The sequence below is a fragment of the Euprymna scolopes genome, chromosome 31, assembly GCF_053919585.1.
Source record: "Euprymna scolopes isolate OS-2025 chromosome 31, ASM5391958v1, whole genome shotgun sequence".
Lineage (NCBI taxonomy): Eukaryota > Metazoa > Mollusca > Cephalopoda > Sepiida > Sepiolidae > Euprymna > Euprymna scolopes.
In genome coordinates, this window is record NC_136512.1 from 49,709,536 (window position 1) to 49,726,123 (window position 16,588).

At 35.5% G+C, this 16,588-nt stretch overlaps 1 protein-coding gene across 2 annotated transcripts in view; it reads right to left on the minus strand.

The window, feature by feature from the left end:
* The window catches only part of LOC145255738 (tubulin polyglutamylase TTLL5-like), a 459,668-nt gene that overhangs the window by 226,966 nt on the left and 216,114 nt on the right, over nucleotides 1–16,588 (minus strand). For both annotated transcript variants that reach the window (XM_080114369.1, XM_080114368.1), the window contains exon 3: nucleotides 1,729–1,841. In XM_080114369.1, coding sequence (XP_079970495.1) covers nucleotides 1,729–1,841 — 113 coding nt within the window. The remainder of the gene's footprint in view (nucleotides 1–1,728; nucleotides 1,842–16,588) is intronic.

Sequence of the window (16,588 nt, forward strand, 5' to 3'; positions counted from 1 at the left end):
ATCAGCAGTGAGATATCTACTGGATCGATAGAAGGATCCGACCATTTTTCCAGCAGTCTTGGCAACAGATGCAATGTACGTATTCCATTTAAGATCAGGAGTAAAGGTCAAGCCCAGAAGCCTGTCAAAACTTGAGGCCTCCCCAAGACGAGAGCCATTCATTTTAATTGATGCAAGATGGGGATCAGAACGCTGATGATGTAAAGATAGAAGCTTGGTTTTAGATGCATTAAAAGTAACCAGCCACTCCTTTCCCCATTGTACAACGTGATCAAGATCAGAGGAGAGAGAATCAGAGAGAACTTGGTCGTTTACTGTCTTAGATGTGCTACCATAGATGGTAGTGTCGTCAGCAAAAATGTCTACGAATGATGTAAGGATGTGATTTGGAAGATCATTAATGTAGATCAGGAAAAGAGTTGGGCCCAGGATGGACCCCTGAGGGACTCCAGCATTTATACTGTGAGCTTCTGATTTTTGCCCATCAACTACTACTCTTATGAACCTATCAGAGAGAAATGATTTAATAATTGAGAAGACATTTCCAGCTATACCATAGCTGGAGATCTTGTGAAGTAAACTTTTATGCTATATCCTATCAAAGGCCTTTGATATGTCAAGAGCAATTGCCCTAGAAAGGTTGCCTCTGTCGAGAGATCCGCTAATCCTATGAGATATAGTTATATATGTAAGCACATCTGCTGTAGATCTAGCAGAACGGAAACCATATTATGTGTCACTAAGAAGGTTATTTTTGCTGAGAGGGTTGATTACTTCTCTATTTAACACAGATTCCAGCAACTTACTCATGACGCACAGGAGACTTATTGGCCTGTACTGAGAGGGGGATGAGCGATCACCTGAATTCTTAAATACAGGACATACTGATGAGATTTTCCAGGGTGATGGGAAGCAATTTTCCTTAAGACAACGTTTAAACAGTTTTTGTAAGTATGGGTGCTAGTTCTGGTTGAAGTTTTTTGAGTACTATAATTGGAATACCGTCAGGGCCGGTTGCTTTACTGGAATCAAGGTTTTTGATTAGCTTGGTAACATCACATACAGATATTTGTATATCACATAGTGTGTTTTCTGATACAGGAGGAAATATTGGGGGTTGGCGACCTTGGTCGCAAAGGGTAGAATTGGCTGCACAGTTCTTGGCAAAGAGTTTGGCTTTGTCTGATGCTGACGAGATTAACTCAGGTCCATTGATGATAGTTGGGATAGAGCACATGCTTCTGTTCAGGATTCTGTTTGCAATTTGCCAAAACTGGTGGGAACCAAGCCGCTGCTCAGCTACTTTGGACTTGACGGACTGAGCATACAACTCTCTTGCGTTCTTATTACTTTCTTACAATGGTTGCTGGCAGTCCTGAAAGAATGAGTTTCTAAATAATGTAATTATACCTCTCTCCTGAACACTATCTTTGTGCAACAGTAATCTAGCAGTGAAAATAGGGTCATACATGTACAATCTATAAAATATAGATTTAAATAACTGATACTAAGGCAGTAATCAAAAAATGGGTTAGGCGGGAAGATGAAACAAAGAGAAAAACAGTATAAAAAGACGTGAACAAAATATAATATATATGCTTTTGTCACCATATTAAACTGCATATTCGTTGGCAAAATGTACAATAGGTTAGTAAACCCTTCAATAAAAAAAAAAAAATGGATATGACAACTATTGCGAATAAAAAAGAAAATAGAGAATTTACTTACCTCCAACTTTTTTATATTTTGATACATTCTGTAAAACTGCTTCTGAGTGGAACATAATGACTGGAACTTTCTTGTTATATCCAGTCCATTTAATATTTGGTTTGTCAACATTTCTGGAAGGAAAAAAAAGTTTCTTTAAAAATAACATTACAGTTTTTTCTTTTAATTGGTAGTTTTACAGCATACCAGCTCATTAGTATGAGTTTGTTTTTTTTTCATACTATTATGCTTTTATGTTATTATATTATGTTAATATCTTTAAATTTACAAAACATTTAGTTTATGTTGTGTAATGGGGTACCAATATGACATACAGTGATATGTATTTGTGACAAAGCGTTCATCTGAATGTGTGTACGTGTCACTAAATGTCTATGGCGGTTCTTCACTATCTGAAACCTAAGTAATTTACAAATACTTTCTTGTGTTCGACCTACTACATAAGATTTTAAAAAATCTTTTGTTTGTTTAACCAGCATATCAACCTTCTTTGGGTCATTTAGTGTCGTATATAAAATTTTAATTTTTAGATCCTTTTCAGTTGATTTTCAATGGATATATTCGAGTAATGTTAATTATTTGATGGTATTTATATTTTATTGTAAAGATTTGCTCTTTTTAGGAAATTTAGAATGGTTTTCTTTTTCAAAGAGTTCTTTTAATTTTGTGGTCTTGTAGTAGTGTTGACGAATTTGTGTGAGGTCATAGCAGTCAAGTAAAATGTGCTTCAACGTATAAGGTTTGTGACATGGTATACATTTAGGAGGTTCTTTACTTTTTAATGTGTAGGAGTGAGTTATGTGTGTCCTATCTGAATATGTGATAAGACTACTTTACATGATTTTCTAGTAGTTTTTTTATAAAGTATAGGCATAACTTGGAAGAGTTTGATGTTTTGGCAATTGTTCCAGTTTTCTTGCCATTTCTTTGTAATATGTTTATTGAAGGTTTGTAGTTATTATATGGGATTTTTATGTCGCTTATTTGGAGTTTTAGACAGTTTAATTAGTAAGGGATTGTTTAATTTTTAATTTTTCAAAGTAATCTGGTACTGATAATGTGTCTACAAATATTATGAATTTCTTTTTTCAAAAAAAAATAAATAAAATGCAATTAAACCTTTTGGTCCTTACATGGAAGAAACAATAAAACCACTTACAGGCAACTCAATAGATCAAACCAGCATCCACAAGGAAAATTTCACAGATCTCCTACCATGGCTGTAAAATCAACCTAAACTCATACTATACCTGACACTATATACTAAATCCAATATTCAACCCTCATCAGACTATAGAGAAAAACCAAACAACATTCTGGATTCTTACTCAAATTGAACATTCATTTACATGGATGGTTCCAAAGATCAAGACAAAGTGGGATGTGCTGTTATTTCAGAGAACACTATTCAACAGAAAAGGTTGCCAAATAACTTCTCAATTTATAGTACAGAAATTACAGCCATAAACTTGGCCCTAGATATTATCACCAACCAAAACTCCAAGAAATTCATAATATTTGTAGACACATTATCAGTACTAGATTACTTTGAAAAATCAAAAATTAAACAATCCTTTACTGATAAAATACATCCTTGTGAGACTCCTTCTTCCTGTAATTTTGTGTCTGATAGGGTTGGTCCAATTCTTAAACACTTCTATCAGATAGAAAATCTTTTATCAGGATGGACAGTCTGCCCTTTAATCCAAGATTGTATAGGTCTTTTATTATACCCTGTCGCCATGTTGTATTGTAAGCCTTTTCTAAATCAAAAAAGATAACTATTGAATGTTTTTTTTAATGAAAACTTCTTTAATAAAGGTTTCCAATCAGATGCCTATTGTTCCTCTTTTGTTTCTAAAACCACTTTGTAGGTTGGCAATTGAGCCGTTGGTTTCCAGATACTAGTTCAGTGGTTTATTTATCATTCTTTTAAATGTTTTGCAAAGATAACTTGTCAATACAATTGGTCTGAAATTTTGTGGATCTGAACTGTCTTAGGGACGAGGATCATGATAGCATGTTTCCAGCTATTGGGTAGTTTTCCCTTTAACCATATTTTGTTGAGTGTGTTTAAAAGATGTGTAATTGACTTGGGAGGAAATTGTTTCATAAACTCTGAATGTATCTCATCCGCACCGGTAGCTGTATTATGTGCTTCGTTTATGGCTTTTAGGAATTCATTTTTAGTAAAAGGATAGTTGTATTCTTCTTTGTTGTTTAAGTTGAATTTTTTTTTTTTCTCTATATCTTGTTTTGTCTTTTGGAAGGACTGACTGTAATTTTTACTGGAGGAATTGTTTTGAAAGGTTTCGGTGAGAAGATTTGCTATATTTTTTGTCTGTTATCTTAATGTTGTTTTGTAGGAGATGATTTAAAGGGAAGAGTAAGTTTTTGACAGAGATTTTCCTTACCATGTTTGATTTACCACTTTTTGATTAAAAAGGTTTAAATTGTACTTCCTTAGTTGGGAGTTTTATTTTCGTAAAGCGAATTGCTTTTTGGCATTCATTGTTCAACCAGGGTTTTCGTTGTTTGTTAGTTTTGTTACTTTTATATATACACTAGCAGTTCAGCCCAGCTTTGCTCAGGCCTAATGTACTGTTCATAACTTTATGTGCATATGTAGATATATATATATATATATATTAAAAAGTTTGACTCGTGTCCAAGTAACCTACATCTAAAATTTCAAGTGTTTAGACCCAAAGTTAGCGGAGGAGTTTGGTAGAGTTTGCAAAAGTACACTCTGTAAATTTTAACCTCTTACCAGCCAGATTTTTGCCCAAAAACTGATTGAAAAGCTTCCTACATGTCTGGATATCATTTATGAAAAATTTCAAATGTTTAGACTCAAAATTGGCTAAGTAGTTTACTAGAGACCGCAAAGGTCTATCTTTTGAAATTTGACCCCTTGACAGCCGATTTTTTGGCCAAAAATCGATTAAAAAGCTTGCCATATGTCTGAATACAGTTTGTGTAAAATTTCAAATGTTTAGTCCAAAAATTGGCTAAGTAATATTTGGTAGAGACTGCAGAGATTAAATTTTTAAAAACTTTGACCCCAATTTTGACCTCTTAACATTTATTATGTTTGGCTCAAATCAAATTAAAAAGTTTGATATATGTCCAAGTAACCTACATCTAAAATTTCAAGTGTTTAGACCCAAAATTGGTGGAGGAGTTTGGTAGAGTTTTCAAAGGTCAAATCGTTGGACTTTGACCTCTTGACAGCCAATTTCTGGTCAAAAACTGATTAAAAAGATTTTCCCAAATCTCAATATCCTTTATGTCAAACCTCGAGTCTGTAGACTGAAAATTGACAGAATAGTTTGGTAGAGAAATGTACCCATACAGATAGACATACATACACACACACAAACAATGTCACTTTTATAGATATACTAGCAGTTCCGCCCAACTTTGCTCGGGCCTTATGTACTTACTGTTCATAACTTTATGTGCATATGTATATATTAACAAGTGTGAATATGTACAGCAATGCCTTTCTATGTAATAGGCTTCCTTAACTACCATAGAGAAAAGTTGGTAGAGACTGCAACCGTCAAATTTTTTAAAACTTTGACCCCAATTTTGACCACTTAACATTTATTGTTTTTGGCTCAAATCAAATTAAAATGTTCGACTCATGTTCAAGTAATCTACATCTAAAATTTCAAGTGTTTAGACCCAAAATTGGCGAAGGAGTTTAGTAGAGTCTACGAAGGTCAACTCTTTCAACTTTGACCTCTCACCAGCCAAATTTTCACCCAAAAACTGATTAAAAAGCTTGCTACATGTTTGAATACCCTTTATATAAAATTTCACACGTTAAGACCAAAAATTGGTTTAATAGTTTACTAGAGACTGCCAAGGTAAAATCTTTTGAACCCTTATAAGCCAAATTTTCAGCAAAAAACGATTAAAAAGCTTTCCTTATGTCTGAATACACTTTATGTAAAATTTAAAATGTTTAGACCAAAAATTGGCTGAGTAATTTGGTAGAGATCGCAGAGGTCAATTTTTTTTAAAACTTTGACAAGAATTATGACCCCTTAACATTTATTGTTTTGGGCTCAAATCAAATTATAAACTTAGATCTATGTCCAAGGAATCTATATTTAAAATTTCAAGTGTTTAGACCCAAAATTGACGGAGCAGTTTGGTAGAGTTTTCAAAGGTCAAATCATTGAACTTTGACCCCTTAACAGCCAAATTTCTGGCCAAAAATCGATTAAAAAAATTTTCCCAAATGTCAATACTCCTTATGTCAAATCACGAGTCTCTAGACCGAAAATTGACAGAGTTATTTGGTAGAGAAGTGTACACATATAGACAGATACACACACAGACATTTTCACTTTTATAGTTATATATAGATTTATGTACAATGGCTAGTAATGTTTAAGAAAAATATTCTATAGATTTATTTAGGTTTTCTTCCTCTGAGAGTTTTTGTTGGCATTTTTTTATATTCATCCCAATTTGCTTTATTTTCCATTGGGAGATGTTTTTTTTTGTTTGTTTGTTTCTTTCAGATTTATTAAAACCACTGGGAAATGGTCGTACTTCATGAATCTTCTAGAACCTTCCAGTTGTAATCCATGAAGATAGTGGGGTCATACAATGATAGATCTAATGCTGAGTAAATGAAGGTATGTGTTGGATTTATTGTTTAATATGCACTGTTATTGTTGTTCATAATTTTCTCAAGACTTTTTCATTTCTCATCCAAGTATGCAGATCCCCATACATCGTTATGATTATTAAAATTACCTAACAGTAAGAAGGGTTTGGATAGCTGATTTATTATTTCATTCAGCTCTGTTTTGTTTATTGGGTCCTGGAGTGAGATGAAGACACTGCAGATATTTATAGTTCTGTGTAGTGTGGCTGCTGTAACAATGGCTTGAATATTAGTGTTTAGATATATTTTGCTTTGTAGGATATTATTTTTAATAAGGATAGGTACTCCTCCAAAGGCTCTCTGTTGATTATTGTGGATGCGATTGTATTGCTTGTAGTTTTTGAACACCACTAACATATGCCATCACACCATATATCGAATACAATGCACCACAAGTTTAAAAGAAGAAAAGAAAAAAGTATAAATCAATATAGAAAGTAGAAATTGAAAAAAAAAAAAGGTTATGGAAATAGATTCATTTTTTCTTGTTGTTTATTTTTGGAGTTGATACATATCTACAAATGAATGCACATTGCTTTTTAGTATAGAATGGAAGTTTGAAAAGAAATAGCAAAAAATAGCAAAAACGTATTTATGACAAATGAACTATTTTGTTTTCAATAAGCAGTAAACAGTCTGAATTAATATTAATTCTATTGAATAATCTAAACATGTAGTCAAGGCTAAGTAGATTATACTTATTTAAGGGGAGGGAGTAGTTTTACTTGTCGTTGTCAGTATCCATATGAACAGCTAAACATGATCTGATACTAATCCCTGTAGCTATGTTTCCCGCTTTACACAGTTTTTATTCCAATGTAGCATTAGAACTCATACCAATTACAAGTCACCAGACTTTGAATATTGTTGATAACAAAAACAAAAATAAGATGGACATATCAGTAATGGCATCGATCAATTCTTATCTTATAATCTGCTGATTATGGATCTTGTTTTAGGATTTGAATGAACATATTTTTTCGGTGCTAGTCCTTCTGTCATGGATTCAGATGTTGGCCCATCCAAAATGTCTGACGGAGCTTCAGCGGAGAAAGCGTCATTAGACAATGTGCCAGGAGTAATTTCAGTGGCATGATCTTCCAGAGGGGCTTCAGTGTCAGGGGGAGTTGGTCTGTACTCAGGAGCTGTCCATGGTCCTGGTACATCTCAGGCAGGTGTTAGGTCTCAGAGAGGCATATTAGATTCTCTACCATTTGCATGCAGTACTAGAGAGTAATGGGGGTTTACTTCTATGAGCTCTACCTCGTCCAAGGGATCATTCTTGATGTAACGTGCATGTTGTCTCAGAAACACAGTACCAGGTTGAGAGAGTAAAGATGGAAGCAAAGCTCCCGCCGAACTCCATCACTGAAAAGGTAAAAACCTTTTGTGTGTGGTGGCATTAGTGGTGGTACACAATAGAGATCGAATGGCGTATAATGCAATTATCAATCGAACATCCATTATTTGATGCAGCCAATTGAATGGTCTTCCAAATAACGCATTGGTCGCTACCCTTAAGATTGTAGGGAGTTGTTTGGCTTGTAGCTACTCTTCGTTCTTGTAGAAATTATCGAAACTGCTCTGACATGAAAGAAGCACCTCGGTCCAAATGTATATAGGCAGAAACTCCAAAGACAGGAAATAATGATACAGTACAGTACACATTCGGCAGGAATTTGTAATTCTTTTTACCTCCTCCACTGAGAAAGGCAAGTTTATACACCTCACAGCATGAGCCATTCAAGTAATGCCCAGGTGACGGAGATTGTTATGTAGCGTTCAGAGTTCGTCCCTACTTGATACCATACATCTCTTGACAGTGTATCAGCTGTTAAGTTCTCCTTACTGGGTCGGTAGCTGACATCAAAGGAGAAACAAAATAGTTCAATTCTCCACCTCTCTATTTTCTCATTCTTTATTTTGCTAGTAGTCTTAGAGTTGAACTTAAAAAGCAATCGATTTTTGGTCAGTAATGTTTAAAGTGGCGTCCAATCAGGTAGTATCAACATTTTCTTAATGCCTCGGCTATGGCGTAGGCTTCCTTTTCAATTGCGGGGTGTTGTTGTACAGCCCGTGAAAGGGTCCTTGAAAAATGGCTACAGGACAATCAGCTTGTCCCCAAGAAGCAGCAATAGCACATCCGTTTCAACAACCAGAGGAATATTTTGGTCTATTGTTGTTATTGCTGATTTCGCAATATCCTTTTTCAGTCCCTTGAATGCCTCATGGCTTCACTGGACAGAGGAAACGTCACTACTTGTGTTAATCAAGGTGTCTTTCCTGAGAACGATGCAATGCACTGGGAGTAGTGAGCAAACATGTCCATAGCACGTCGAATAAAAGGCTGATTGTGAGAGACAAGCATCTGGAATAAAGATTTCGATCGATCTGCATCCGGTGCTTTAAAACCTTTGCTTATGGTATACTTCAGTAGGTTTATTTTGTCCAGTCCAAACAAGCATTCGTCATTGTTTAGGGTAAGATTGTATTTGTCGACGGCAGACATGAACCGTTTGAGATTTTTGTGTTCCTTTTTATTATTGCCCCATACTGTGATGTCAATGTATGCAAATGTGCCTTCCAGTTTCTCATCGATTATGATTTGGTCGGCTACCCCATTCTCCATTTTTATATGGAATCAAACAAGCAATGGTGACTAACTCTAAGTTACAAATAAATTGAAACAAAAGTTCTGAAAAGAAAAATTAGTTTTTATTTCTGTAATGAAAACAGAACAAGAGATTCCGTCTAACAATCTTTTATTCAATTAACAATCATACTTTGACTCGTCGACTTGACAGGCAGAAATGTACAGCTTTTATAGCTTGGATTATCAAAAAGGAAATAACCAAAAAAATATGCCAAAAAAAATCCTGCAAAATTGATATAGTCGATTGTTTGCCTCGAAAGCTGTGAATAGCTTGTCTCTTGGTCTAATGGTGATGTGATGGTACACGCTTTTCAAGTTCAGAGCTACACATACAACATTTGGCTATTTTGCCTATCATTTCATCTATCCTAGGTAGTGTGAAGGCGTCCAAAAGAGTAAATCTATTTATGGTTTGGGAGTAATCTATAATGATCTCTTTTTATGGTTTTCAGAAGTGGTTATAACTACCTGAGCCCTTCATGGTGATTTGCTAGGCTCAATTACACCCTCCTGGAGTAGTATTTATCTCAGAATCAATGAATTTTTTATTATTATTACAAAAAAAAAAAAAAAAAATCTATTTCTCACTGCTATGGGTTTGCTGTTTTCAGTTAGGTTTTCGAAAAGTGAAGGATACTGGATTTTTGCTGTTGCCAATCCACAAATTTTCAATGCGAGCATTGAACCATCAAACAGAATTTCAATCTGTGAGTGTTGCTGCAAAAAATCATGTCCCAGTATTATTTTGCAACAAAGGTTTTTCATGACGGATAATTTAGTGGTTTTGTAGGAAACGTCATTAAATAGTAAGTCCACCAAACAATAACCACTTACTTGTGCAGAGAATGACATATTTATCATTGTTACTCTGCTCAGGGAGGGGACAAAATACAATTTGTTGGTTTTTATCAAGCTTTCTTAGATAAAATTTTCTGAGCTCCCGGTATCGAACAGAGCATACGTAAATCTCCTGTTAATTTTCACTTTGGGTTTTTGAAAGGCAGTCAGGGGAGGCGGCTAAAGTTGCAGATGTATTCCAACGTATTCTTCCAAATATTTAAAGGTAATGCGTTGAAAGGGGGGAAAAAACTCAGTTCCTCCTGTATCAGAAAATATGCTATGCAACATACAAATATTTGTGCGTGATGTTGCCAAGCTAATCAAAAATCTTGATTCCAGTAAAGCAACTGGCCCTGACAGCATTTCCAATTATAGTACTGAAAAAGCTTCAACCGGAACTAACTCCCATACTTACAAAGCTGTTTAAGTGTTGTCTTAGGGAGAATTGCTTCCCAACACCCTGGAAAATCTTATCAGTATGCCCTATATTTAAGAATTCAGGTGATCAGTCATCTCCCTCTCAGTACAGACCAATAAGTCTCCTGTGCATCATGAATAAGTTACTGGAATCCGTGTAAAATAGAGAAGTAAACCACCTCAGCAAAAATAACCTTCTTAGTGACATGCAATATGGTTTCCATTCTGCTAAATCTACAGCAGATGTGCTTCTGGTTATATCTCATAGGATTAGCGAATCTTTAAGTAGGTTTCCTTTCTAAGGCAATTACGCTTGACATATCAAAGGCATTTGACAGGGTATGATATAAAAGTCTACTTCACAAGATCTCCAGCTATGGTATAACTGGAAATGTCTTCTCAATTATTAAGTCATTTCTCTTTGATAGGTTCATAAGAGTAGTGGTTGATGGACAGAAATCAGAAGCTCATAGTAATTATGCTTGAGTCCTTCAGGGGTCGATCCTGGGTTCAACTCTGTTCCTGATCTACATCAATGATCTTCCAAATCACATCTTTAGATCATGCGTGGACATTTATGCTGACGACACTACCATCTATGGCAGCACATCAAAGGCTGTAAACAACCAAGTTCTCTTTGATTCTCTCTCTGCTGATCTTGAACACGGGGTACAATGGGGAAAAAATGGCTGATTACTATTAATGCATCTAAAACTAAGCTTTTATCTTTACATCATCAATGCTCTGATCCTCATCTGGTATCAATTGAAATGAATTGCAATCGTCTTGAAGAGGCTCCATGTTTTGACAAGCTTCTGGGCTTGATCTTTACTCCTAATTTGAAATGGAACACATACATCAAATCTGTTGCCATGGTTGCTGAAAAAAATGGTGAGATCCTTCTATTGATCCAGTAGATATCTTACTGCTGATGCAATTCTCTACCTATATAAGAGCCAGATATGTCCAAGGATGGAGTATTGTTGCCATATCTGGGCAGGAGCTGCTAAAAAGACCTTATCCTGCCTTGACAGAGTTCAAAATAGACTTTGTAGCCTAGTAAGAGATGAACTTTTCTCTTCCCTGCAACTTCTTTCCCACAGAAGAGACGTTGCAAGCCTGTCTCTGCTTTATCGTTATTTTCATGGCAAGTACTCGTCAGAGCTCCAATCTGTGGTCTCCCCTTGCGAAACTTTCATAAGAAACACTTCTCTAGCTGTAAACACTATCAATAATTTCCCCCACTCTTTATCTGTGCCTAAACCTAAATGTAGATTCCCTGAATAAAGCTTCTTTCTTAGAACTGTACAACTGTAGAACTGTCTTCAGTTTTCCTGCTTTCCAGCTGTCTACAATATCGTTGTCTTCAAGTCCAATGTAAACAAGTTCTTGATGAGCTGTTCCCCTTAAGTAATCCAATTTTCCAAATTTACATAAATAACGATTACTATGATATTGTCCATTGACTACTGTTCACTCTTTAACCCTTTTCCTCGAGTGGCCTCCTATGTAAAAAAAAAAAAAAAAATGAATATGATTTATTCAAGTGGAGTATACTATATAATCGATTTACACTTGTTTGGAGATAGTTATTAATTTTGATTGAAATATTTATACATACTAATTACAGGTTGAAAATAATAAATTTTAGTGTTTGATTTAAAATAATTAAATTAAAAAATAATCAATAAAATAAAATGTTAAATACGGTTATAAATATATAATAGCTCATATTGAATTAAACTTAAAATTCCTTTCAGATTAACAATAAAAATAAATTAAAAAACAAAAAAATTTTTAATAAAATTAAATAAAATAAATGAATAAATCGATATATGATGGATGGAACTGAAATATATGTCAACTAGTAAAGATACCCGTGCTTGCACAGAACTTTGTTGTATGTTCCGGTATCTGCTTCACGGGCACATTTGCAATAACTGGATATTGCAAGAGCTGCACCAAATATGACATTAACCTTTGACCTTGACATTGAAAAACGGTGTGGATCATTACTAGGCCGGAGACCATCATCATGATCGATCCATTGGTGTGGCCTGTAGGAGATATATGCTTTAACCTTGAATTTGGAAAATAATGAGATACATCCCTAGGTTGGAGACCATCATTATGCCAGGTTTGGTTATGATCATTCCAGTGGTGTGGGTTGTAGGAAAGTTGTACACACACACAAATGCTACTACTTTATATATATAGATGGTGTGCAGCATCCCTAGGAAGGGGACCATCATCATATCAGGTTTGGTCATGATCGATTCAGTGGTGTGAGCTATAGGAGAGTTGTACACACAGACACGTCACACAAACGCTATTACTTTATATATATATATATATATATATATATATATATATATAATTTTTTTTTTAAACAGTAATCTACGGACACATAAACAAATAATATGTCCAAATAAAAAATGGGCGACTTTCTAAGAAAAACACCGGTTCTCCAAGGCGGAGACATTAACCTTAATATCGTTTAAAAAAAAAAAAAATCAAAAACAAAACCACTTATTGATGAAGTGCACCATCCCTAGGTCGGGGAACCATCATCCTGCCAGGTTAATAAAATATTTAATAAGATATTTTTATGTTAATTTATATCAATAGATGTACAATTTATTAATACGTGGATTTAGCATTTGCAACTCTACATTTAAATTTAAAGATAACATAACAAAATACAATTGAAACTTCTTTTCCGATTTTCAGATTTTGCCCATGTCCCTTTCTTTTAAAGTTGAAGAGTTAAGAGCAGAATAAAGTAAAAAACTGACATAATTACATGAATGATTCTGCACTACGAAACAGGTCTTGTCAAGAATTGAACATTTCAACATACTTAAAGAAATAAACAGCGAGAACAAATTTGGAATATAGACTTTTGTCATATATATATATATCGATTTTATTTGCTTTTAAACAACAATAAATATCTGTGTGTGTATATATATATATATATATATATACACACACACACACACACACACAGATATTTATTGTTGTTTAAAAGCAAATAAAATCGATTTTTCTAAGTGTTCTAAGAACATGCTCTTGTATTACTTTATTCAATTATTATAAAAAAAAAAAATCAGTCAATCAAAAATTCTTATTACAAAATCAAATCCATCATAATGTATTTTGGTTTCTTCGTAAGTAAACAAAATAAAAAGTGATAGAACAATTTATTTGAAAGAAGAAAAAAGTAATAAAGTTTAATGCTTATATATTACAGGGACGGGGGTTAATGAAATAATCGTTAATAATGTAAATTGGGTGGAATTTATTTATGAAGACGACATAATAGGAACTTGTTTACATTAAATTTGAAGGCTACCATGTTGTATTCAGCTAGGAAGCATGCCAGCGAAACAGCGTTCCAAAGGTGGGCAGTTCTGAGAAAGAAACTGTTCATGGAATCTGCATCTACATTTAAGCACAGATAGAGAGTGGGGAAAATCATATATAGTGGTTTTAGTTAGTCGAGTGTTTTTTTGTGAAAGTTTGGCAAGCGGGAACCATAGATTAGAGTTCAGATGAGCACCTCCCATGAAAACAGCGATAGAGCAGAGACATGGTGGCAAGTCTCTTCTGTGGGAAAGAAGTTGCAGGAAGACAAAAAGGCATTAGCTATTAGGTTTCAACGCCGGTTTTGAACTCTATCAAGGCAGGATAGGGCATGTCAGGCAGCTCCTGGCCAGATGTGGCAACAGTACTCCATTGTAGGGCACATCTGGCTCATACAGATAGAAGATTGCATCGGGAGTGAAATACTTACTGGAGTGATAGAGTGATCCAACTATCTTTCCAGCAATCTTGGCAACAAATTTGATGTATGTGTTCCGTTTCAGATCAGAAGTGAAGGTCAGTCCCAGAAGCTTGTCAAGACGGAGCTTCCCCAAGACTAGATCCATTCATCTCAGTTGGGGCATGGTGGGGATCAGAGCGATTATGATGAAAGGAGAGAAACTTGGTTTTCGATGCATTAAATGTAACCAACCACCTTTTTCTCCATTGCACCATGTTCTCAAGATCAGAAGAGAGAGAATCAGAAAGATCTTTGTCATTGCTAACCTTTGAAGTGTTTATAGTTGGATATCAAAAAAATGCATTTTAAGTAAAAACACATGTTGCAAGGAAAATTGTAGCTAGCATGGCTGTCATTTTTTCCTTACGCAAATGGACGAAAAAAAAAGCTAAAATGACGATATTGCTTTTGTATTTGACAATCACGTGAGTAATGCAAACTCTATGCAAATTAGATTATGCAAGATGCATAAAAAGAAGTGGTAAAAGGAACGACTGGTAACGACGGATATGTGTATTAGCAAGATTATTGAAGCTGACTCAAAAAATTGTAGGCAGGAAAGAACTTTGCAACTTCACTGAAATCAATTTTCAAACTAGAAGTTTGAAAGATTTTTGATGTCCGGTTGATTCCAGAGTTATGAGGTGCTGCAGCTGATATGGCCATTATTGAGTGGATTGAAAATGTGGAACTTGTGTGTGAGCTTTGCACTATGAAAAATGTCAAGCACGTCCTGCCATTGAGATTGCAAGGTGGAGCTCTGGTAATATACAGGCAACTTAGTATGGAGCAGAACGAAAACGCAAAACAAATCAAGAAGGGCCTCATAACCACGTATGCTGCCAATGAATTTGATGCATATGATCAGTTTGTCACTTGACAACTTCGCCCTGATGACATGGTGGACGAGTTTTTTTGACAAGCTGCAACACCTGGCCTGGTTGGTTGGGGGACCATTGCCCAAATGTTAGTTAATATGCACATTCGTTTCTGAACTACCACAACATATCAGACATATATTCTGTGCTTCATCCAGGAAGAAAACAATGAGTGCAAAACAACTGTTGACCCTAACGAGATCTGTCATGATTGACAAAGCCTCTGTAGAATTGGCTGCCACCACAAGACAAACACCTTCAAAATCAAAAGTGCGCAATGATGGTAGAAAATTTGCTTGTTAAAGGAGTGGTTGTCCCAACCATTTGGCAAAGGTCTGCTTACAGAATTACCAAGAGAGGCTAGACAGTCGAATGTGCAGAGTCCATAGTAAGATATATTGCTTTAGCTGCAGTGGCCTTGGACATATAGCATCACAGTGCCATGGAAATGCCGAATGGGAGGAGACAGTAGCATTAGTCTCCTCCCCGACCAACTGAACACTAAGAAGCTCCCTTCCATGACAGTATGTGTAGATGGGCAAGAGTGCACAGTATTGATCTATTTCAGATGTTAATGAATAAAGCCATGTGTCACTTTTGAAAGTGGAAGTCAGGAGTACTTGATGGAAAGACATTGAATTGCCGAGGATATGGCAGAATAAATGCAGAGGTTGGCCAAGTTCCAGATTTTGACATTAAGGTGTTGGTCGTGAATAAACAGTTGTTGGGTTTCAATCTACTGTTGGGGATTAATACGATCAAGAAATTCAGTAAAGTTTATTTCACAGAATCAGGTGAAGCACGTTTTGGAGGCCTAAACAATAGGCTACCATCTCGATCGACGAGCCGGACTTCAGCATGAATTATCATCGCAGTAACAAAGAATGGATTGCGTCATGGAAATGGGTAAACAGTCATTCTCCCAGTGAACTGAGTAACAGTGTGCAAGAATACACAGTGACTTGTCATGCTAGGGATGCCTATGAGAACAAGATCCAACCGTGGCAGCAGAATGGATGGCTGATGCCATATTCAGAAGAACTTTGTCTACCCAAGGATATAATTTCCTTAATGGTGGTTGTGCAGGAGCAGAAGCAAAAGGTGCTTCTGGTGCTTGATTACAGGGAATTGAACAAGTATGTAGATGCTTTCACTGCCAATACAGAAGTGTGCGTGCAGACACTATAAGAGTGGCGGCAACAAGGATCTGTGAAATGTATAACTTCAAATCCATGTTGATAAGGCGCTATGGCCCTTTCAAACAGCTATTTTCAAGGGCCAGCACTTCTGTCTTACACAATTAGGATTATGCAGTCTGTTATAGACATGATTATATCTCAAGACCATGCAATCAAAAGCACCACATGAGCATATGTTAATGATATTTTTATTAATAAAAGTGTAGTTACTGCGTTGTGCATGCAACAACACTTTTTAGACTATGGTTTAGTTTCCAAGGATCCAGTACGACTGAGAGACAGAGCCAGACTTCTTGGCTTGCAAGTCTGGGAAAAAAATGGCATTCTTCATTGGAAAATAGGAAGTCCAATTCCAGAAAT